Source organism: Clarias gariepinus, chromosome 16 (genome assembly GCF_024256425.1).
Source record: "Clarias gariepinus isolate MV-2021 ecotype Netherlands chromosome 16, CGAR_prim_01v2, whole genome shotgun sequence".
Classification (NCBI taxonomy): Eukaryota; Metazoa; Chordata; class Actinopteri; order Siluriformes; family Clariidae; genus Clarias; species Clarias gariepinus.
The window spans coordinates 27,127,939-27,151,600 of NC_071115.1; the positions used below are offsets into that span (position 1 = coordinate 27,127,939).

The 23,662-nt window shown below is 38.3% G+C and overlaps 1 protein-coding gene and 1 gene segment (V, D, J or C); both read left to right on the plus strand.

Annotated features, from left to right (window-relative positions):
- Window positions 1-6,801: 6,801 nt before the first annotated feature.
- LOC128544701 (Ig heavy chain V region 914-like) lies at window positions 6,802-7,255 on the plus strand. The segment is given in 2 exon segments: window positions 6,802-6,848; window positions 6,936-7,255. Coding segments are annotated over 2 exon segments (366 nt in total).
- A 3,624-nt stretch (window positions 7,256-10,879) lies between these two features.
- On the plus strand, window positions 10,880-13,140 carry LOC128544686 (translation initiation factor IF-2-like). The gene is made up of 3 exons (XM_053514962.1): window positions 10,880-11,593; window positions 11,738-12,020; window positions 12,148-13,140. The coding sequence occupies exons 1-3, from the start codon at window positions 11,214-11,216 to the stop codon at window positions 12,817-12,819; spliced, it is 1,335 nt and encodes a 444-aa protein (XP_053370937.1). The 5' UTR covers window positions 10,880-11,213; the 3' UTR covers window positions 12,820-13,140.
- The last annotated feature ends 10,522 nt before the right edge of the window (window positions 13,141-23,662 follow it).

Sequence of the window (23,662 nt, forward strand, 5' to 3'; positions counted from 1 at the left end):
CTTAAGCGTAAAGGTTCTTCCTTTGCTGTCCTTCACATTCATTGTTATATTATTCATTTTGTTTTTTCTTGCACTTGGTAATGCATGGTCTTTATATATGCGAAATGAGAGACCATGGGACTATACTCAAGGTGTGTGAAGCTACCGAGAAAAATCATAGATGCACAAGCACAATGTATTTGTCTTTATTATAATTTATACCAGTGTATAAAAGTGATCTAAATGTTGTATTTTTCACTGGACAATGCACACTAGCACAATGCAACACATGCAAGTGAAGCAGCAACTACAGATTTCAGCATCATTCAATGTTGACCACATTACATTAAAATGTCTGTGACATTTTAGTTATTCCATTAAAAATATTACTTAAATATGCAGCTGAATACTATAAGTGGTCTGTATAAAAAAAGTACAATAAACTTGTGCACAAATCCAACATAAAGAATTTAAAGGAAAAAATTCACGAAATCGCATGCACATTGATTTATTATGCAATTATATGGATTAAGGCACGAAAGACTCGTGATCATCGTCATGTGGTGAATGTGGCCAATCATGAGAAGCTGTGACGTCATCACAGCCTGGCGCAGTCGCTCCTGAAATGCTGCGCTGGCTGAGCAAGCCGGCTGTACTCGAAACGCTCTCGCGTTACTTTGATGCCACACGTGAACGTCACGTGGCGTCGGCGCCGGTTCAAGTCGGACAAAATTTCTAACCGGCATGCATTACTTCAAGTCAGCCGGCGATCGGTCTGTGCAGCGCCGCATGAAGTCGAACGCACCTCTTGTCTTTGCCGGGGTCACATGATTGATTCGTTTAGCGCTTCAGCTGGTTTGAATAAAGACTTGTTCCCGTGGAGTCTCACTACTAAAATCTGCACACTGTGCACCCCGAGTAAGAGGGACACTTGTACACTGAGAAAAACTTCCCTTATTGGAAAGCATCTATTAATAATTAAATAAGTAGTTATAGTACTATTTTTGGAGGGTGGGTGTGTATTTTAGTCTTTGTTTATTTTTCATTTAAAGGTTCAGATATGGTAGTTATGGGCACAAAACTAACTTTTAAAAAAATTAATTAATTAATTAATTAATATGGTTCCAGTAGGGCAAAATTTAAAATAAATATAATTGAATAGTTATTAGTTACAACTTTTTTCAACGGCAGGGGAGGTTGTATGAAAGGGGAGAAACCACCTCCCAAAACTCATTTATTACACACGTCATTAGTGTGTGTGTGCAGGTAAACAAATGTTTAAATGAACGCTATATTACTTGCAGCTACATGTCCATAATTTGTAATTGTGCTGCTTGCAATGTTCGCATCTGTTTGTTACACATTTGTCCACTAGATGGAAGTACAATGAGCTCCTAAATGAAGCTTCATGAAATGAATCTTTTGTTAAAACTTTCGGCTGGAAAACCTCGACACATAAATGAGGCTTTATCTCACCATCACTAAGTATGAGCTCCTGACTAAATGAGTCAGTGATGATTTGTGACCAGATGATACAGTACATTTTATATATTTGTTAGCATAACAATTGCATAAAAGTTACAATATTTATTATACATTAGTTCTCTGAGAAGTTCACTTTCTCTACTTAACCAAAACCTACCCAACATGTTGAGGTTAAAAGTATTGAGAGACATTATAAAATCTAACTGCTAAAATGTTTAAAATACATTTTAGTTGTGATGGAGATGATGTTTTGTTGTGTCAGTATAAAGGACAGTAATAGAAACATCATGCCCATGTGTGATTTGCAAATTAAATTCTTACCACTGATCTTGAGTGGCAGATGTCCCTTTTAATCAGCAATAAGAATTTCATCCGCAAACCATACGTAACTTTTCTGGTTTGACTGAATTGTTGTTGTGGTTTCTCATTTGGTATTTTGTTTCTGGACATATCGTTGTCTTTTCTGATTTGTTATTTTGTTGTCAGTTTTGTTGTTTTGTTATTTTGTTTTTTTACTTCTTGTCCACTGTAAAAACATCTATCACATGTGATGTTGAGTTTTACCTAAGACATGAAAACATAACAGCTATAATGCGTTTAATATATTTTCTTAAAAGTAAAATGGGCAAAAACATTCTAGTACTATTGTTATATTTTATATACTGTAACTTTGTACAATCATTACAACATGACTCTTATTATTGGTAGTTTGTCAGTAACAGGCTGCACGGGTCTTGTTTCATGATTATCCAACCTGAGCGCTGCCGATATGGTACAGAATATTTCCAGGACCATAGTGGCACAAAATATTGGTTTTCCAGTGTCAGCATTCCACAGACTAGAAGCAGCCTCACATCGGGATCTGTTCACACCTGCCAGTATTAGAAGACCTACAGTATGTCGACATGTAGGTCAGTCACATCAATGGGCTTTCATTCTTGACCAATCGTTTAATCCCCTCCATGTTTGTCATTTCAGTGACATTTTTTTAAATGGCTGGAGGGAGGAAGAGCAGGAATGTTGACAGAATGCATTGGAAGCAGTCAGTCTTGAGGGTCCTGGAGTAATTCGAATGTCATTTCCCACTGCCATCCTTCCTGCAACTGCGAGAGGAAGTGAGGACCAACTGATGATATTGTTTTTTGACATAAATGTCTCCGTTGCTGCCTGCTCCTTTACCTTAAGGGGCAGTGGTGGCTCAGAGGGCTAAAGCACTGAGTTACTGATCAGAAAATCGGCCGTTCGATCCCCAGCTCCACCAGGTTGCTACTCTTGGGCCCTTGAGCAAGGCCCTTAACCCTATCTGCTCCAGGGGCGTCGTATCATGGCTAACCCTGCGCTCTGACACCAGTTACGCTGGGATATGCAAAGAAGGAATTTCACTGTGCTGTAATGTATATGTGACAAATAAAGGCTTAACTTAACTTAGTCATCATCAAGGGGGCTGTAATCAGAGTTTTTTTCAAGTTGTCTTCATGCTCTGACACATCCTCCTCCACATCGTTATCTGCTTCTTGGAAGATTGAATCAAGTACCTCTTGCACAGTATGTCTTTTTGCCATAACCTTAGTGACTGAAAAGAGAAGTTTTTTTTTTGTTTGTTTGTTTGTTTATTTTTTTTAGAGCAAGACTTATTTCAGCTAAACAAAACAAAACAAACAAAAATAAACTCTTGTTAATTTCTTTTTGTTTTGTTTTCTGTGTCACTAGAGGACAGACTGTGCAAACTCACACATCTCGTTTCTGTGATATACAGTATGTCCATTTAGACCCTCTCTCCTTTGGATGCTCCACAAAAACCAAGTTTTAAAGTGTGTGTAATTGTTGATAGTGGTGAAGTCCTATTTAGCATTATTTTAAAAGTCTTACATTCTCCATTGTCATTGTAACCGTCAGAGTGAAGTGATAAGTGAAGGTTTTGTTTTATTTGCAGACATATTATCTCAATACCTCACTATATTGCAAATAATAATACATATATATTTTAAATATAATAAAAAAATTGTCACTCTGTTTGCATAATTTATGATGGTGTTCCTCCTTTCCTAGATTTCCTGCTGATGTGTAACATTTCAAAGATCAAAATTATGTCCTTCTGTCATCAGCAGGTGATCTGAAACTACATAACATCATAATGCAAATCCAGAGAGCTGTGTCTGCAGTATTTATGTATAGCTGAGCTGAGTGGAGCAGCTACGTCTCGTCAACACTCACCATAAGGATCCCACTCTCCTTATTTCTGCAACTAATCAGCCTCATCAGTGAGTTCTCACCCTGAATATCAGATATTTAAAAATAAAAAAATCCTACACTACTGTTTTTCTTTTATGTTGCAGGTATTCACTGTCAACCTCTTGCGTCTATTCCCACTGGTTCAGTGGTGAAAAAAATGTGAGAAACTTTCTTGTAGTGAGCCTTTTTCTATAAAGGACCCCAAAAAACATGGTGCATCCTGCAGCTGACTCGTTCAACTGCACAAGACTCTGCTGGGTATTACCGTGCAGGAGAACATAGTGATACAAGAGCTGTGTTAAAAGAGAAAAATGCCTTCAATATACAGCACATGCCATTTCCAGGAAGTCTACAGATGCTGCTACAGCATAACAAATTTATTTTAATTTCAACACTTTTACTAAAGTAATCATAAGAACAACATATTTCATCCACCGACCTTGCTAGATACTACACAAGTTTTATAATTTTTGTTTTTAAAGTGCAACACTAAACACTAAGATCATCTCTTATGGACAAATTCCCACAAAGGACCAAACAGGGGAAAAAAATATGTGTTTATTAAATACATGCAGAATCACAATATTGGAAATGAATTATTTTGTGAAGCCATCACTTTAAATTTTTTCAGATTGAAAAGTTTTCAGGGCTTTACTCTTTATAGTTTTTTGGCTAAACCTCAGGTAAGAGAAACAAAGATGCTGGTAAGAAAAAGTATTTACAACTGCTATAACTAAAGTCATTTGATAGCTTCACACGAGTCCCATAAAATCAATTATAAATATAATTGCAAGCAATGATGACCAGGCCTAAGCACCCTGTGCTATTGACTCCCTGTGTGTGTGTTTGTGTGTGTGTGTGTGTGTGCGTGTGCGTGTGTGCGTGTGTGTGTTTGTGTGTGTGTATGTACTATATGTGTGTGTGATGTACAGTATGTGTGTGTTTCTGTGCGTGTGAGAGAGAGAGCTGTGAGTGTGTGAGTGTTAACATTTGTGTGTTTATGTTTGTTTGAGAGTGTTAACATGCCGCAGATGATAGAAAAAAAGGACTTATAATGTTACTCAGTGTGATGTCAAGTTTAAGGCATCATCACGGCTGACCCATTTGAAATATCAAAAATCCCTCAGATTTTGCATCCTCAATGTCTTTAGATCACATCGGCCCAGTTTGGTGACGATCGTATAAACTCCCTAGGAGGAGTATATCAAAATCCATCTGGTGTTTTTTTGAGAACGACCCAAAATAACTGACTTCTTGTTGAGTTGACCCAATGAGCTCTAAATGTGTACCAAGATCCGTGTGCCTGCGTGCAAGTGTGTATGATCTATGCAGCAAAATCTCTTGTGAGGTCCTCAGACTCTCAGGCATCCTAATGGCAGCAGAAGTTTTTGAGCATGTTAAGACCCCTAAAAAGCCCAAAAGGGTGGGAAAAAAAAGTATCATTTACTTTTTATGACTTTTTTTTTTTTAACATACAAGTAGGTTACATTATTCTTCTTATCAAATACATTTTCAGCTCCACCTTTTCTTTTTTTTTTTTTTTTTATCTATGGCAATTATTAATTCTTTGCTGTATCAAGAAAGGATCCAAATCTCTCTCTCAATAAATTAAAAGTGAAAGAGGGCGTGGTTTCAGAACACGTATGGAAAAGGATTACAATACATTCACATGCACACAAACTGTGCCGCTTTGGGTCGGATAGCCGGGGAAAAGAACTCAGAGAAAGAGCTCAATAGCGTTGAGCACAAAACTTTTATCAGACTTTTTTGAGCGTCAAAAAATTATAATACAAAACAGACAGTAAAAGTAAAGAAAAGGGTAAAACAATAGAGCGTTTCTGGGGGGCGGGGGAGCACAGCTGAGCTCCTGCTCTGTTCACTCCTCCTCACGCGCACACTTCCTCAGCGGGCACGCGCAGCAACTAAAGTGATATACAACATAGTTTTGGCCGTTACAAAACACACACACTTTATCGGCATCGCCTGTACGAATAACGCACTTATCTATCTGCGTAAAAAAGAGATGCAATATTATAGTTTCCGTCATTTATAAAAATACATTTACGTACTGACTGGGCCAGCCACATTGACCAGCGGCCCACCGGGAGAACGCCCGGTACTCCAGACGGCCAGTCCGCCACTGCCTAGCACGTTATTGCTAGCTGTAGCGGCGGTCCTCGGAGCAGGTATCCAGGAAAACTAATGGATGTTAAAGGATCAGCCAATAGGCGCACAGGTCCAACCCACTGGCGCTGATTGACAGAACAACTAATTCTGCTGAAAAGTCGCATTATGAAATAAATAGGCCCTCGTGAAAAATGAGATTTTGAAATAAAAACTGACTTTGAAAAAATTACATTTTGAAATAAAAACAGCCTGAATTAAATAAAATGCCTCTGCAATAATCTGCAGAGTGCAATATATTTCACAATATTAAGCTTTTTTTCAAAATATGTTCCATTATTTCACAATATCATTCTCACATTACGTATCTGTGTCTTATTTATTCTAAAAGTGATTTATTTCATCATGTCCTATTTATTTATTTAATTTTGCACACTTTGGAGTTTTATACAAAACACACATCAGCAAGAAGAGAAACAAAGTTGTAAATGTTTTTTACACCTATAGGGGGCAGTAGGTTACTTCTATTGAAGTAAAACTCATTAAACTTGTTTTTAAAGGAAAACAGATCAAACAGTTGTTTAGGAACATGGAGCAGAAGCATCCTTTAAATGAAAGCGGCAATATGAAAATGATGCAAAAACAGTTTTCTGTTTTCTAAATTACCCACTATTCCATGGCTGAAATCGTAAAGATCAAATTATTTCTACACCACCCTAAAGTTGGAGGTGAACATAACCTGAAGCTCTTGATGTGTATGTGTTCACCTAATATAATATAACAACATGTGTTTGTCCATGAGATTAACCATTAACAAATGTTCTCAATCCTCTTATTTATTAAACTATAAACTAAAACATGAATCCACAACCCATTAAACTTCCACTCAGATAAGGAGTGTCTCTATGCAAATGTCCTTCCCTGTTATATATTTAAGCAATGAAGAGCAAGAGCTTTTACTCATTTTGCTTCAACACACACAATGATCTCTACATCCCTACTGCTGCTGCTTTTGGCAGCCGTACACTGTAAGTGTTTTACATTTGATTATACTGTATATAAAATATGGGTTTTGTAACTTTTTGCTTACAACATTACAATATTTTCTTTAACAGGTGTTCACTGTGTTGAGCTGACCCAGCCTGCATCCTCAGTAGTAACCCCTGGTCAGTCACTGACTCTGACCTGTAAACTGTCTGGATATTCAGTAACTGATAGCAGCTACTATACAGGCTGGATACGACAACCTGCAGGAAAAACTCTGGAGTGGATCGGTTATATATGGGGTGGTGATGGTAGCACTTACTACAGTGAGAAACTGAAAAGCAGGTTTCAGATTTCCAGAGACACGTCCAGCAACACAATAACATTAACAGGACAGAACATGCAGACTGAAGACACAGCTGTGTATTACTGCGCTCGTAACACACAGTGAGACAGATCAACAACATCCCTGTACAAAAACCCCCAGTACAGAAATCTCTCACGAACAGTGAAACACTGTACAGTCTCAATATGGTCACTGGCACTGTTATATCTTTAGTGTACTGTATTTAAAAAAAATTCCCAAATCTTTAAACACCATTTTCAGCCAAGCACAAAATAAAAAGAGTGAACTACTTCGTCAAAGCTCTTGCAAAATTAAACACAGCAATGTTCTCTCTTTCTTTTAAAAACTGATTCTTTCTACCAAACCCTACATACAACTATTATATGCTCTTTCTACGCTGATGTGATTAATTTAAATCATTACTATCAAAGGTCTTCATGCATGTTTTGACTTCCCAGTTCAAAAGTAGACTCAAGACGCATCTCTTTAATCTGGCATACACGTAACTTATCCCATAACCTCATACTCCAGTACATCTATCCTGAATGGCAACTACGCTAATTCTCTCCATCTGTTCTTTTTTTTTCTACCCATCCCGAGGCATCTGGAGATTGTGCCAGCTTTAGTAGACAAAGGCCAACCCTGCAAGGTTTCTGAGGCATCCAGAGAAGGACCAGCTCCAGCTGGATTCAGCTTTATTGTGGTTGGAGCTACACACGCTGCTCCTGTGCTCCCAGTGATCCAGACCCCATCTGCCCTCTGCACCTACTGACTCCCTGTGCTGAACTGGACTTCATGTTAATGTAAATAACTTCTGTTATAACATCATGTGTGTTGTGCAGGTGAAAGTTCAATATATCATCTCTATCTGTTATCACCCAAATGAGGATGGGTTCCCGGTAAGTCTGGTTCCTCTCAAGGTTTCTTCCTATTGCCATCTCAGGGAGTTTTTCCTTGCCACCCTCGCCGTCACCCTTGGCTTGCTCATCAGAGACATATCATTCATTCATCTCATTATTATCTAGACACATTTTTCTCACACATACACACTTCCAAATATTTTCTTTTCTAAAAAAAATACATTTTTGTGAAACTGCTTTGAGACAATGACCGTTGTTAAAATCGCTATATAAATAAATTTAATTTAATTGAAGCTTTATGAGTTCATCTGATCCTTTAACAGTTCAACATACTGTATAAACATTTTTCTTTTACTCTTTTCACAGACATGTACTGTGCTACTGATCTATTCAAGCCAGATTCAGTGGTTATAAAGCCAAGAGAGACTTTAACCATCACCTGTAGAGAGTCTGGAGCTTTTATCACTGATAGCAGCAGCCAGTATGGAACAGCTTGGATTCGACAAAAAATAAAAAGCTTTACAATGGATCAACATCAGTTATTATGATGGGGATATTGAAAAGAAAGATTATGGGCACAAAACTAACTTTAAAAAGTGCAGTAAGGCAGAATTAAAAATAAATGTAATTAAATAGTAATTAATTACAACTTTTTTCAAAGAAAGGGGAGGTTGTATGAAAAAGGAGAAACCGCCTGGGTCGCAAAACTCACTTATTACACACCTCATTTGTGTGTGTGTGTGTGTGTGTTTGCGTGCAGGTAAACATATGTTTAAATGAACGCTATATTACTTGCAGCTACATGTCCATAATTTTTAATTGTGCTGCTTGCAATGTTCGCGTCTGTTTGTTACACATTTGTCCACTAGATGGCAGTACAATGAAATGAATCTTTTGGTAAAACTTTCGGTTGGAAAGCCTCGACACATAAATGAGACTTTATCTCACCATCATAAGTATCCTGATTGAATCAGTCAGTGATTATTTGTGAAAATGATTACAGACAAGATGAAAAATTTATAAATAATGGGTAGATAAAGTCAGATATAGCATTTCGCTAGTAAATTATTTTCAACTTCGCACAAATGGTCAAATTTGCTAAAACAATTGACTTGCACTTTATATGTTTATATCTGTGATACAGTAAATTTTATATATTTATTAGCACAACGATGGCATAAAAGTTTCAATTTTCATTATACTTTGGTTTTAATATTTTCTACTTAACCAAAATCTGCCCAACATGTTGAGGATAAAAGTTTTAAGAGACGTCATGAAACCTAATTGCTAAAATGTTTAAAATATTTTAAAATTTAATCAGTAAAAGTGATTAAATTAAGATTAAAAATTTTATTTGCAAATCATACATACTTTTTCCGGTTTGCCTGAATTGTCGTTGTGTTTTCTTATTCAGTATTTTGTTTCTGGACATATCATTGTCTTTTCTGATTTTTTTTTTTTTTTTTTTGTCGGTTTGGTTATTTTGTTTTGTACTTCTTTGCCACTGCAAAAACATCCATCACAGAATGTGATGTCCTGTTTTACCTAGGACATAAAAACATAACAGCCATAATGTGTTTTATATATTTTATTGCTAATAAAATGGGCAAAAACATTATAGTACAGGGGATCACACTGGTTTCACAATTCATTTTTAATCATTTCCATTTAATGGTTTTGGACAATACAGTGAAGAATATACATTTTTGGTGAGCTGAGTATAATTTTATAACATGATGTATACAATATCTCCTATAGTCATCTTAGTTCAAATAGTTTATGTGTGAAGATTATTTTAAAACATATTTTCTCAAAGTTTAAATGCTATTCATACTGTAGCTTCTACTTTTCTTAACAAATTGTTAAATGAAGAACCATGTGCCATGTTGAAATTATGTGATTTCACATATCTTTTACAATCAATTTGATTAAAGGCTGTTTTAAGCTTAAAATGCAACAACATGTTGTTTTATGTAAACCACATTTAACTATACGTTTAACCATCATGTTTTTCTTATTTTTGGTGCACACTTAGTCCCTTCTGACCAGATCATTTTGTTTCATTATAAATCCACAATAACACATATATTATTACCTAATATTGCATTAAATCTTTTTATCAACTTCAGCTCTTGATCATTACAAGTCTTGAATTTGTATTTGCTGTATGGTCTGCAGGCCTTTTTTTACCTGAGCCCATACCACTTGTTGTTTTAGGGGGGGAAATATATATATTGGTATTATTTTAACTATAACAAATAGTAAAATGAAACATATTGCACTATTTGTCACAAAGTACTAAAATGTTTACCAAAGTCACTTTTTTGAAACAAGTCATTTTTTAAAAATTGTGGCAAAAAAGCTTGTGTTCTTGGTCAAAACTTATTTTTTGAAAACAAAATCCCAAATGTACACAGGTAAAACTTAACCATATAACAAATATAAGGCTTGATCCATACACTTTATAAACATTTTCCATTTTTAAAATATCCTTGCTGTCATTTCTAGGACCCCAGCACTTCCCCTGTTTTTCTCACCATCAGCCTGTGTACTGTACACTTGCATGTTCCAGGCATAACATGTTTTCACATCACATGCTGCCCATATCTTTATACCATATTGTAGATAGTTTGTTTGGCATATACTGCTTAAATGCAGTACATGCCAAACAAACCATCTGCAAACCATCTCTTAAAAAAAAAAAAAAAGAGTGAAGTCTGTGTAAAATATATAGTTTTGTGAATTAATGAAAGACAAACATTACAATTTATCAGTTTATTACATTTATTGATGAGGAGCATTCAAAAGTTTAGTTCCTGTTGTTACAGTTTTTCTCGATTGCTTAAACACTATAACCAGGCTTTTAAACTAAAATTTCAAAACCGTAACGCTATTTTTCAAAAAGCTCACCCATTTCCCTGAACTATAAACACTATTCCCTGCTTTGACACATGAGTCAAATTTGGTGAACTGTTACTGCAAAACTCTACACACAAATCCCTACATTTTTCAGTGCTTACACCATGTAGTCATTTAGAAAGCACTAGCATTCAATAATGTTAACTTAAGTCAGCATAGCTTGAGCTCAATTAGCACACAATTAACCAGGTGGAAACACTAGGAGTCAAAATTTATCACACACCAATCAGAACCTTCGATGGATAGATAAAAGGGCCAAAGTCAGCTCATTCAGGTTTGAAACAATGGATCCAAAGAGATGCAAAGGAAGAGGACGTGGTGGAGAAAGAGGACGTGGTGAAGGAGGAGGACGTGGTGGAGGAAGAGGACGTGGTGAAAGAGGAGGAGGAGGTGGTCTAGGACAACAGGAAGGTGGTGGAGGAGGAGGGAGAGGTGGAGGAGGAGGAGGACGTGGTGAAGGAGGTGAAGGTGGAGAACGACGGCGACAAGGAAGGGGAAGAGCAAGGGCAAGAAGACAGTCAGTCTCGGATGAAATTCGAGCCACTTTAGTTGACCATGTCCTTGTCCATGGGATGACTATGAGGGAGGCTGGGCAACGAGTACAACCAAATTTGAGTCGCTTCACTGTTGCCTCCATCATCAGAACCTTCAGGGAGGAAAACAGGTAGGTGTACTTGCAGTAAGACTGCTTTGTACAGTAACTTTTAAGTTACTGAACTTATGTTTCTTGAGTTTCAGTATGTTTCCATTATTTACCTGTAAAAAGAATGTGTGACAGTTACAGTAATGAGTGCTTCTATTTTTGTAGGACACAGAGACGACCACCTGGTGGAGGCAGGTTAAGGCTTTTGTCGGAGGAGCAAGAGAGGGAACTTGTAAACATGGTAATTGCAAATAATGTAATCCGCCTGCAAGAGATTCAAAGGAGAGTGATTGAGGATGATCATCTTTTTCGAGGCATAAATGCCATCAGCCTCTCCACAATTGACCGCATCCTCCGAAAGAATCAATTCCGGATGAAACAGGCATACCGAGTCCCTTTCGAACGAAACTCTGACAGAGTGAAAAACCAACGTGTGGAATATGTTCAGGTATGAGTTTTGATATTGTATAAAGTATTGTGTACCATCACAGCATGGCAGTTTATGCTGCCATTTCAGCACTCTTGAACTGTGGTTCAGGGTACCGATTGACTCTACTGTGTTATGTGTTTTGCAGAGAATCTTTGAGATTGAAGGACGGCCTGTTCCCCATGAAATAATCTTTGTGGATGAGGCAGGTTTTAACCTGACCAAAAGAAGGAAAAGGGGGAGGAACATAATTGGCCATCGGGCTATTGTAAATGTCCCTGGTCAGCGTGGAGGGAATGTCACTATGTGCGCAGCCATCAGCCAACGAGGGGTACTCCACCGCCATGCCGTACTAGGACCCTATAACACTATGCTTCTCCTTGCTTTTCTTGATGGTTTAAGACAACATATGTTCCAGCTGGACTACAGGGAACCAGCACAGCCAGAGCAGCCTCACTACGTTGTTGTGTGGGATAACGTCAGCTTCCATCGCGCTGCTCTGGTTCGTGACTGGTTTACCAATAACCCAAGGTTTTCTAATATCTTTCTGCCTGCATACTCTCCCTTTCTAAACCCGATAGAGGAGTTATTTTCGGCATGGCGGTGGAAAGTGTATGACCGAGAACCTTATGTCCGTGTTCACCTCCTTCAGGCCATGGAAGAAGCCTGCCTAGACATATCAGTAGATGCATGCCAGGGGTGGATCAGGCATGCAAGAGGATTTTACCCCCGCTGCCTGGCTAGGGCCAATATAGCCTGTGATGTGGATGAGATTCTCTGGCCTGACCCAGACCAAAGACAAGATGCTGAGGTGGAATAATGTTTTTTGGTGTGTGTTGTACTGTATAGTACATGAATAAAAATGTGCCACTGTACATACATTGGTTGCGTCTTTTGTGTTCATCATGTGAAAAGGTTTTTGAAGGGGAGAACCATAAGCAACCTAATTGTTTTGGAACTATTGTTTTGAATTAATTGTACCAGTGTGCAAAACTCTGTTGTAGTGTGTGTGTTTTTGAGGGCTTGTGTTTGATGTCTGAGGGCAAAGTTTGGTTTTTCAGCAAGAGTGAATAGTTTTGAGTGTAGAGCTTCATTTTGACCTGAAAATAGGATGTTTGGGAAATTGAGTGAGATGTTATGGATTTGTGTTTACTGTTGTGAGAATATGAGGCATAGTTTCAAGAAATGTGTTTTAGCAATCGAGAAAAACTGTATTAAACATTCTACATTCTAACTGCTATAAACAGCTATTTTCTAATTGAAAACTTTCCAATGACAAAGTAAAATTTTTGTTCTTTAAATGTAACAAAATTATATATTTGGAAATTTGTAACGACGCGGGTCCACGAGGGGCAGAGCCGCGCATAAACTGTTCAGAACGGGCAGATCCACAGGCTGATACCACGCGGAGTTCTGAACAGGCAAAGGCGCGGCCATTTATACACGCGGTTGCCAGGCAACGCCGCCGTCAGACCATCAGCCTAAACAAGCCGCACCTGGCAGCGTGTTTATATAAAGGGTCCTGATATCTCGGCACTTCGTGTGATCATTACGTAGCACCGGTAAAGGTATCAGGGCCAAGACAAAGACCAAAGGAAAGACAGAAAGACAGAAAGACAAAGCTCAAAAGACAAAGGCGAAGCCCCAGCCTCTGACTGTCTAAAAAGCCAGTGAGAGAGAGAGAGTGCGGCACGCATCAGTCTAGTTAAAGTGCACAAACTCCCTCTTCACTGATAAAACCATAATAGTCAATAAAACCTAATAAACCATCTTAGTCAAACGTTTACATTTTATTCAGTGGAATGAAGTTTTAATAGTCAGTTTGTTTCATTTTAAATGTGCAAAGCACATGATATATAATTTTATGTGATTTTTATGATAGTTTTGCTGCAATGCTGCTCCCTCTTCAATCAGCTCCAATAATCACATTCACAGTCCGAATGTGCTTACATTCTTCAGCCCATTAACATAAAACTGTTTTTTTTTTATTGCATTGGTGTTTTTTAATATAGCGTTTTTTATAATTACCATTACATATCCAACAGATCAACAGTTCTTTGAGAACATGGAGCAGAAGCATCCTTTAAATAAAAACAGCAATATCAAATGAAACATTTCAGTTCAGATAAGTTAATCATGTTTCTTAAATGCTTACACAGACAGTTGATACAAAATCTCTAAGCAAATGTAAATTTTGAATAAAAAAAAGATGCAAAGACAGTTTAGGGTGAAAAAGTAGTTTCTCATTCATCATATAAATACATTTCTTAACACTTAAGAACTGTCCCTAAAGTGAGGGAAATTACTAAAACATAGAAACTTTAACAGCTGTAATAAGTTTTATTTTTCTGTTTTCTAAATTACCCACTATGCCGTGGCTAAAATCGTAAAGATCAAATAATTTTTGCACCATCCTAAAAGTTTAATGTGAACATAACCTGAAGCTCTTGATGTGTATCTGCATGTGTTCACCTAATATAATATTACATCACCTGTTTGTCTATGAGATTAACCATTAACAAATGTTCTTAATCTTCTTATTTATTAAACTATAAGCTAAAACATACTGTAAATCCAAAACCCATCAAATTTCCACTCACATAAGGAGTGTCTCTATGCAAATGTCCTTCCCTGCTATATATTTAAGCAATGAAGAGCAAGAGCTTTTACTCATTTTGCTTCAACACACACCATGATCTCTACATCCCTACTGCTGCTGCTTTTGGCAGCCGTACACTGTAAGTGTTTTACGTTTGATGATATATAAAATATGGGTTTTGTAACTTTTTGCTTACAACATTACAATATTTTCTTTAACAGGTGTTCACAGTGTTGAGCTGACCCAGCCTGCATCCTCAGTAGTAACCCCTGGTCAGTCACTGACTCTGACCTGTAAACTGTCTGGATATTCAGTAACTGACACCTACTGTACAGGCTGGATACGACAACCTGCAGGAAAAACTCTGGAGTGGATCGGATGTATACATGCTGGTAGTAGCACTTACTACAGTGAGAAACTTAAAAGCAGGTTTCAGGTTTCCAAGGACACGTCCAGCAACACAGTAACATTAACAGGACAGAACATGCAGACTGAAGACACAGCTGTGTATTACTGTGCTCGGGACCCCACAGTGAGACAGAACAACAACATCCCTGTACAAAAACACCCAGTATAAAAATCTCTTAAGAGCAGTGAAACACTGTACAGTCTCAATATGGTCACTAGCACTGTTAAATCTTTAGTGTACTTTATTCAAATTTTTTCCCAAATCTTTGAACACCATTTCCAGCCAATCACACAATAAAAAGTGAACTACTTTGTTAAAACTCTTGCAAAATTAAACACAGCACTCAATCCCATGTTCTCTCTTTCTTCTAAAAACTGATGATTAATTTAAACCTCTACCATCAAAGGTCTTCATGCATGTTTTGGCTTCAGAATAGCATTTACAGTACATAATTTATTATAAATGACTAAAAATCATAAAATTTAATTTTTTTGTAAAAAATAAGAAAAAATTATCACATAATTTATATTAGAAATAGTAACAAATAATGTAATTAATAATTGGCATTTCAAAAGTGACAACATGGGATGTGACTCATTATTCCTCCTTCAGCACACACATGGTCACTTCAGCTCCACTGCTGCTGCTGGCTCTCACCCCCTGTGTGTGTTTGGGTTTAAGCTTTATTGGTTCATCTGATCCTTTAACAGTTCAGCATATAAACATTTTCCTTTTACTCTTTTCACAGACATGTACTATGCTACTGAGCTTATCAAGCCAGATTCAGTGGTTATAAAGCCAGGAGAGACTTTAACCATCAACTGTAGAGAGTCTGGAGCTTCAATCACTGATAGCAGCAGCCACTTTGGAACAGCTTGGATTCAACAAAAAATAAAAAGCTTTACAATGGATCAACATCAGTTATTATGATAGGGATATTAAGAAGTAAGATTCACTTAAAAACAAGTTTGTTGTAAATTATCATACTTTCAGTACCAGTGTGACCTTATGTGGAAATAACATGAAGACTGAAGCACAGCTGTGTATTACTGCGCTCATTATCTATATTGACACAACAAACTGCAGCGCTGCACAAAAACATCTTCATCACCACTCAGTCCAGTGCCAAGATAACAATAAATGGAAACCCTGTAAGCTATACCCTTGTTTGTGAGTCTTTAAGAGCAGACATGTTGTTGGTATGAGTTACGTATGACACTAAAGCTTCAAAGCTTGTGTCGAGAAAAAGGGGCATTTCCGAATAAAGCCATGTTTCGAAGCGTGTGTCGGTTCCCTTAATGTCACATGACAATGACAAACAAAGTCTCGTCTTTGTCGGGGTCACGTGACTGATTTTTTGGAGCTTCAGCTGGTTTGAATAAACACTTGTTCACATGGAGTCTCACTACTAAAATCTGCACACTGTGCACCCCGAGTAAGATGGACCCTTTTTTAAAAATATTTTTTTAATAATTAAATAAGTAGTTACATTAATAAATTGCTAGAATTTAGTCAGAGTTCTCTATTTTTAGAGGGTGGATGTGTATTTTGTTCTTTGCCTATTTTTCATTTAAAGGTTTAGATACAGTATGGTAATTATGGGCACAAAACTAACTTTTAAAAAAAACAACAACTGATGGTTGCAGTAAGGCAACCTTTTTTATATACTGTATAGTGTCTGTGTGTGTGCAGGTAAACATATGTTTAAATGAACGCTATATTACTTGCAGCTCCATGTCCATAATTTGTAATTGTGCTGCTTGCAATGTTCGAGTCTGATTGTTACACATTTGTCCACTAGATGGCAGTACAGTGAGCTCTTAAACAAAGCTTTATGAAATGAATTTTTTGGTGAAACTTTCGGCTGGAAAACTTTGACACATAAAAGAGACTTTATCTCACCATCACTAAGTATGAGCTCTTGACTGAATGAGTCAGTGATGATTTGTGACCAGATGAAAATTATTATAGACAAGATGAAAGTATCATAAATAATGGTAAAAAAGATAAAATCAGATCTAGCATTTTGCTAGTAGTGCAAATTATTTTCAACTTCGCACAAATCGTCAACTTTTGCTAAAATTATTGACTTGCACTTTATGTTTATATTTAGGATGCAGTAAATTTTATATATTTATTGGCACAAAGATTGCATAAAAGTTACAATTTTCATTATACTTTAGTTCCCTTTCAAAAGCTACACTCGATGCTGCATGAAAACACTGTGGGAACATCTTTTTGTGTTGCTGGTTGTGAAGCATGTGTGTATCAAATACGCCAAATTTTGCCATATATAACCTCGGTCAGGTGACGTCATCTGATGAAGCCCACCTGCAGTTTATAAATAGGAGTGAACCGGAGACATTCCCCAGATCTTTTTGTCTTCATGACAGATTAGTTGTGTGTGTGTGTGTGTGTGTGTGTAAACCAGCAAAACTAAGAAAGTGTTTAACTCACCGATATGGCAGAGTTTTAAACGAGATGTCCCTCCGTGTGTGATAAATACATATCGGAGGGCGATCTCCACACTTACTGTTTCGATAAGTGCTTCGCGCGCAGCTCGCATTCCTTAAAAAAAGCTTTGATCTGCGGCGCATTCCTGGGGCTTACGCGTGAATCTGGCAGGTGTGCGAGAGACGGATTCTCCTCCTTTCTCTCGCGCCCTCGCCGGATCAGGAAATTCCTCCGTCCGCTCTCAAGCGGGCTGTAAATGACCGTAAAATGGTTGTGTCTCTTTAAATTAATTGTACATGTTACATGCATTACACTGTGAGGGGTGGGGTAATGAAAAGTAATCAGATCATCAGGGAGAAGCGTGAAGATTTATGTTCCTACGAAGCACGTGGAGAAATAATTAAATTTGTTGGGTGAATGCAGTTTGATCCAGCTCAATTTAAACTTGGTACCCTTTGGTAAAGCAAAGCGAGGTATGTGAAGCTGACACATGTTGCATTTTGTAGTTTGTAGTTATATGGGCTCCCTTTGTATGTCATAAGCTCTAATTTTCAATAAGTTGTTTCAATCTGTCCTTATTCATTTTACTGTTAATTATTTTTTATGGTTCTTTGTAAATGTGCACTTTATTTATAGTATTTATTTGATTATTGTTTCTTTGTGTAGTTTCACGGCGCTACGCAACTAAAGCTCAATGGCGCTCTGCAAGCGCGAAATAAGAGAGATATGCACCCGTCTAAAGCACTCTGTGTCCCGTTTTTTTTTATCGATACCGAAGGGCAGCTACACGCACCCTGGCGTTTCTTGTGAATGGGCAAGGATGTCTTGTGAATGGGTTCCCTGTTTGGGAACGCCGTTAACTCGGTCGCCACTAGGTTCGTGAGGCGAAGTTATATGAACAAGCCTTCGGGAAATTCCTTCCCCGCCGTGCTGTCTGGGACTGTTGGCCACCCAGTCTCGACCGGGTCTGACTCTTGCGAGGTGTCGACTCTCACACAAGGAGAGTGTTTTTGAGCTGGGCACCCCGCTCGTAAAGATTGCGGTGCTCCGCGCTTTACAATCCGCCTCCAAGAGGTCGGACCAGTATACTGTCTTCTTCACAAAGAAGTTCTAAGGCTCATGTGCCCAGGACCATGGGGGTGTAGAAGTCCCGTAGAATTCCTTTCGAGAATGAAGTGTTGCCCCTGGCACCCCGGGAGGTCGGTGTTCATGCTCCGCCACCACTGGTGTTTCGGGCAACAATAAAGTGTTAGTTCTTGTTTTTTTTTTTCAGGATGCTGAACATCTAACACTTAGAAATATTGCCACAACACTGGAGGTTCCTGAGGTTCGCTTTCGGGGACGAAGCTTACCAGTATCGTGTCCTTCCTTTTGGTCTAGCTCTCTCACCACGCACATACACAAAATCTATAGATGCAGTTCTGGCTCTTACAACTGGGCATCCGTATTTTGAATTACATAGACGACTGGCTGGCCTAGTCTCAGGAGCTAGCGCTTCGACATCAGGATGTCGTCCTAGCTCATCTTTTTTTCTTAGGATTGAGACCCAACGCCACGAAAAGCATGCTCTTTTCTGTTCAGAGGACAACATATTACATGGGATTCGTATCAAACGGAACGACAGACGCTTCCCTCACGGGCTGGTGTGCGGTCTTAGATGGCCGTCCAGCCCAAGGGAGCTGGAAAGGTCGCGCGGCACATCAATTGCCTCGAAATGATGGCTCTATTTCTGGCCCTAAAGAGACCTCTTTGCCTCGCAAGAAACAGCAAATGTCCCCTTTACTACTCTTTGACTCTTCCAGCTTCCCTGGGTCTGGACGCCTTGGCCCATACGTGGCCCAGATTACGTCTTCATGCGTTTTTCCCTGATAGCTCTGCTCCTGGGAGTCTTGGCAATGGTAGTCAACAGAGTTTTCGCTTCTTACTGATAGCTCCCCGTTGGCCGACCAGAGTGTGGTTCTTAGATCTAATATCTCTTCTTGACGGCTCACTGTCGGTAATTCCAGTGAGGAGGGATCTTCTGTCTCAGGCGCAGGGGACAATATTTTATCCCCAGTCCGAGCTCTGAAACCTTCACGTCTGGCCCCTGATCAAGGCCAATTAAGAGATACTGGTCTTAACCAGCCAGTGTAATTGAAACTATTTTAAGTGCTAGCTGTCCCTTCTGGGGACTTATCTATTGTGCTCGAAGGTCTGACACCCCTTTTGAACTACTAGAGTCAGGACCTGTTAGGTTTCTGACTCCTAAGATGGTTTTTTCTCATGGCCGTTACTTCTCTGAAGAAAATTAGAGATCTGCAGGCTTTGTCAGTCTCTCCATCCTGCCTAGACTTTGCCCCTGGGATGGTCAAAGCTATTCTGCATAAAAATGTATGTATGCAAAACACATTAAAGGACATTTGGAAATTACCAGAAACAACCCAAAAAAAAAAAAAGTTGGTGCATCCTGCAGCTGACTCGTTTGACTGCACAAGACTCTGCTGGGTATTACCGTGCAGGAGAACATAGTGATACAAGAGCTGTGTTAAAAGAGAAAAATGCGTTCATTATACAGCACATGCCATTTTCATGAAGTCTGCAGATGCTGCTACAGCATAACAAATTTATGCACGGAGGGTGCATTTGTGAGAAAATATGGAGGGTGCATTTGTGAGAAAATACGGAGGGTGCATTTGTGAGAAAATACGGTTGGATGCATTTGTGAGAAAATATGGAGGGTGCATTTGTGAGAAAATACGGAGGGTGCATTTGTGAGAAAATACGGATGGATGCATTTGTGAGAAAATATGGAGGGTGCATTTGTGAGAAAGTTGAATTTTTTTCTTTGCAAATCAGATTGTGTTTGTTTGCAAAACGCTGCATTTGTGAGAAAGTCGTTTTTTTCTTTGCAAAGCAGATTGTGTTTGTTTGTTAAATTTTGGCACATAATTAACTCCATACTGATGTCAGTTTGGGCCCTAAATATTTCTTGAGTGCATTGGTGTGTGTGTGTGTGTGTGTGTGTGTGTGTGTGTGTGTGTGTGTGTGTGTGTGTGTGTGATGTATGTGTGTGCTTCTGCGTACGTGAGAGAGAGCTGTAAGTGTTAACATTTGTGTGTGTTTGTTTATGTGTGTGGAAATGTAAGAGTGTTAACATTTGTAGTGTGTGTGTGTATGTATGTGTGTACATATATGTGATGTACTGTTTGTGAGTGTTAACATTTGTGATGCGTATGTGTTCAATAGGCCGCAAATGCTGGAAAAAAGCATCACATTATGATGTTAGTGTGATGTCACTGAACATGTCATTCAATATAAGGAACACAGAAAGTTATTAACTACTTTTCAGCGTAAGTGTAAGGCATCATCACGGCTGACCCATTTGAGATATTAAAAATCCCTCTTCAATTTTGCACCCTCAATCTCTTTAGATCACATTGGCCCAGTTTGGTGGCGATCGTATAAACTCCCTAGGAGGAGTATATCAAAATCCATCGGGTGCGTTTTTGAGAACGACCCAAAATAACTGACTTCTTGTTGAGTTGACTCAATGAGCTCTTAATGTGTACCGAGTGTTACGGCTGGCTTGTGAGTCGCAACATAAAACAGGCACAACCCCACATTTTTGGGGAAAACTCCATTTATTTACCCCAAATGAGAAAAGTTTACATAACAAAACTAGACGTCTAGGGGTGTCAAATAAAATTATACACGCGCGAGTATTTAATGGGAAAACTAAGAAGAGGTGGAGAAAAACACACAAGCAAACACAAAACCTGCTCCTGCACCAACGAAAAAAAAACAGGTTGTTATACATCGTGACTCTCCCAGAGGTGATTAATATCACCTGTTGCCCAGCCAGCGATTGCACTTCCAGCAAAGCCAGCAGAGGGGGCAATAAACAGGCGTAACACAGAGTATCGTGTGCCTACGTACAAGTGTGTATGAGCTATGCAGCAAAATCTCTTGTAAGGGCCCCTGACTGTCAGGCATCCTAATGGCAGTAGATTCCATCCTGTCATTACATTTATTTTTGTCCAGACTTACATAAATTTTTGGCTTGAGATCTTGCATTCATGACTGGAGAATCGAACCACTCTGTAAAGCCTTTTGCAGCAGATTCAAGGACTTTCCGTGGTGATTCATACAGTTGTTTAGTCCCAAGTTCTTGTCACATTGTGTGTGGAAATGCTTCACTTAAACACTGTGATCTTCTACCAAAGAGGTTAATGCTACAGCTACACCCTAAAAAATGCTGGGTTAAAAACAACCCAATCTGGGTTGTTTTTAACCCAGCTGCTGGGTAACTATTGGACTAACTACATGCTGGGTTAATTTAACCCAGCAAAATGGGTTATTTTTTTAACCCAGCAAAATGGGTTAAATATTCAACCCAAATGCTGGGTCTTATTAAACTATAATGCTGGGTTAATTCTACCACATAAATTGGTTAAATGTTCTACCCAGATGTTGGTTCATTTTAACTGGAATGTTGAGTTAATTTTACCTCACAAATAGGTTATTATTATTTTTATGTTTTACAGTGAATCTGTAAAAAAAAAAAAAAAAAAAAACTAAGTTAAAACTATTTAAACAGTTAAATTACTTTGATATACTGGTTTATTACAAAAAAAAAACTTAAAAGTTTTGCAAACCATACATATATGCAATAAACAACATCCTATTAAATGTTCATAGAAAAAACATTTATTTTTCAAAAGCACAAGAACAGATAATCAACAGCGACATCATTACTATACTATTACTCATAAGGGCAGAATGGAGTAATAACACAAATAGGCTGGGCTTCTACAGAGCAGGATCTCTTTGTGACATTAGATATCTTTTCTGCAGAACAAAACTATCCAGCCCTGGTCTCATTTTAACATACAAACACTGTCTATGACTTTTCAAGTAGGCCTCGCTATTTCATAGCAACATTACAAAAAGTCCTATACAGGAGCACACTGCTTTGGATAGTTAATGTCAAAAATATAAAATGCCTTGAAGCACACATCAACCGCCCCAAGTAGTGTGCATTGCTCCAGAGCCTGTCCCACCAGAATGACGAATGCCTGAGAGCAGCGCTGATCATTATCTCCCAACGTCAGGATGTACAGTAGGGGTACGGCCTTGACCCTTCAGCCTTTGGAGGTATTCCACCATGTTGGTGCCAACCTTAGAAAGAAATAAAGGAAAGTTAAAAATGTGTTAAATAACAAAGATTAAACTGAATAAGACTATCAATTTAATGTGTAATAGGATTTATACTAAATAAAAAAAATGACAAAACAAAAACATGGAGACAGCTACTACCAAAAATAAAATAAGCAAAATAAGCATGGCTTTTGGGATAAAGCTCATATATATATATTTCAGTCAGACTAGTTGATCTTGTGGTCTGTGTTGATTTTAAGCTAATTACCGAGGAGATGCATTGTCATAGCTGGGGTCATACTGGCACATTATAATCACCCAAATATTAATACTTCCATCTAGTAGTTATCTGTACAGCTGACTAATAGTTAATTAAGTCTGAGTTACAAGCAACTTTGGTTAAAGAGGGCTACCTGGTTAGCTTACATGCAGCAGTCATATTTGCATACTACTTGCTAAAGGGGGAAAGGTGTAAAATATTGTTATAACTCGGGAGAAACGCGGACGACTTTTGACCGCGGAGTAAATTACTAGCTAGTGAAAAACGGGAGGTTAGCAGGTGTGTATATTTGTGAGAGGGTCAGTGTTTTGTAACACCCCAGCATTTTATTGTCTCAAACAGTGAGATTAATAAAGTTCTAATGTTAACTAAATGCTAGCGTCATGCTAATACTACAGTTACAGTTTCTTCACCCTGCAAACATTCTACAGAGAAAGATAAAAAGCTCAGACATCTTATCCGTTTCTTTCACACACAGGTGGGGTTCTTTGACTAACTATAGCAGCTTGTGTCAGCTAAATTATCTTACCTCAGACCAGCCTGAAAGTTTAAGTGTAACCTTAACACGGTAACAGTAATAAATGTTACATATAGTAATAATTTTTCAGTCATATGTGACTTAGGTGAGTAAACATGTGAATACAGACCTTGTATTTAACGCCATTTTCCCTTAAATGAACCGTCATCAGCGGTGTGGGAGCTCAAGAGAGACACGAAGCTCTGACTGACAGCCGCTGAATCCACCGGTGAACTTTGGGGGGGAGCCAAGCAAACTTCAACCCAGC

Coding starts and splice junctions, on each gene's coding strand:
- LOC128544686 (XM_053514962.1), top strand. CDS start 11,214: ATGGATCCAAAGAGATGCAAAGGAAGAGGACGTGGTGGAGAAAGAGGA. Junction 11,594..11,737: donor ACCTTCAGGGAGGAAAACAG/GTAGGTGTACTT, acceptor CTATTTTTGTAG/GACACAGAGACGACCACCTG. Junction 12,021..12,147: donor AACGTGTGGAATATGTTCAG/GTATGAGTTTTG, acceptor TGTGTTTTGCAG/AGAATCTTTGAGATTGAAGG.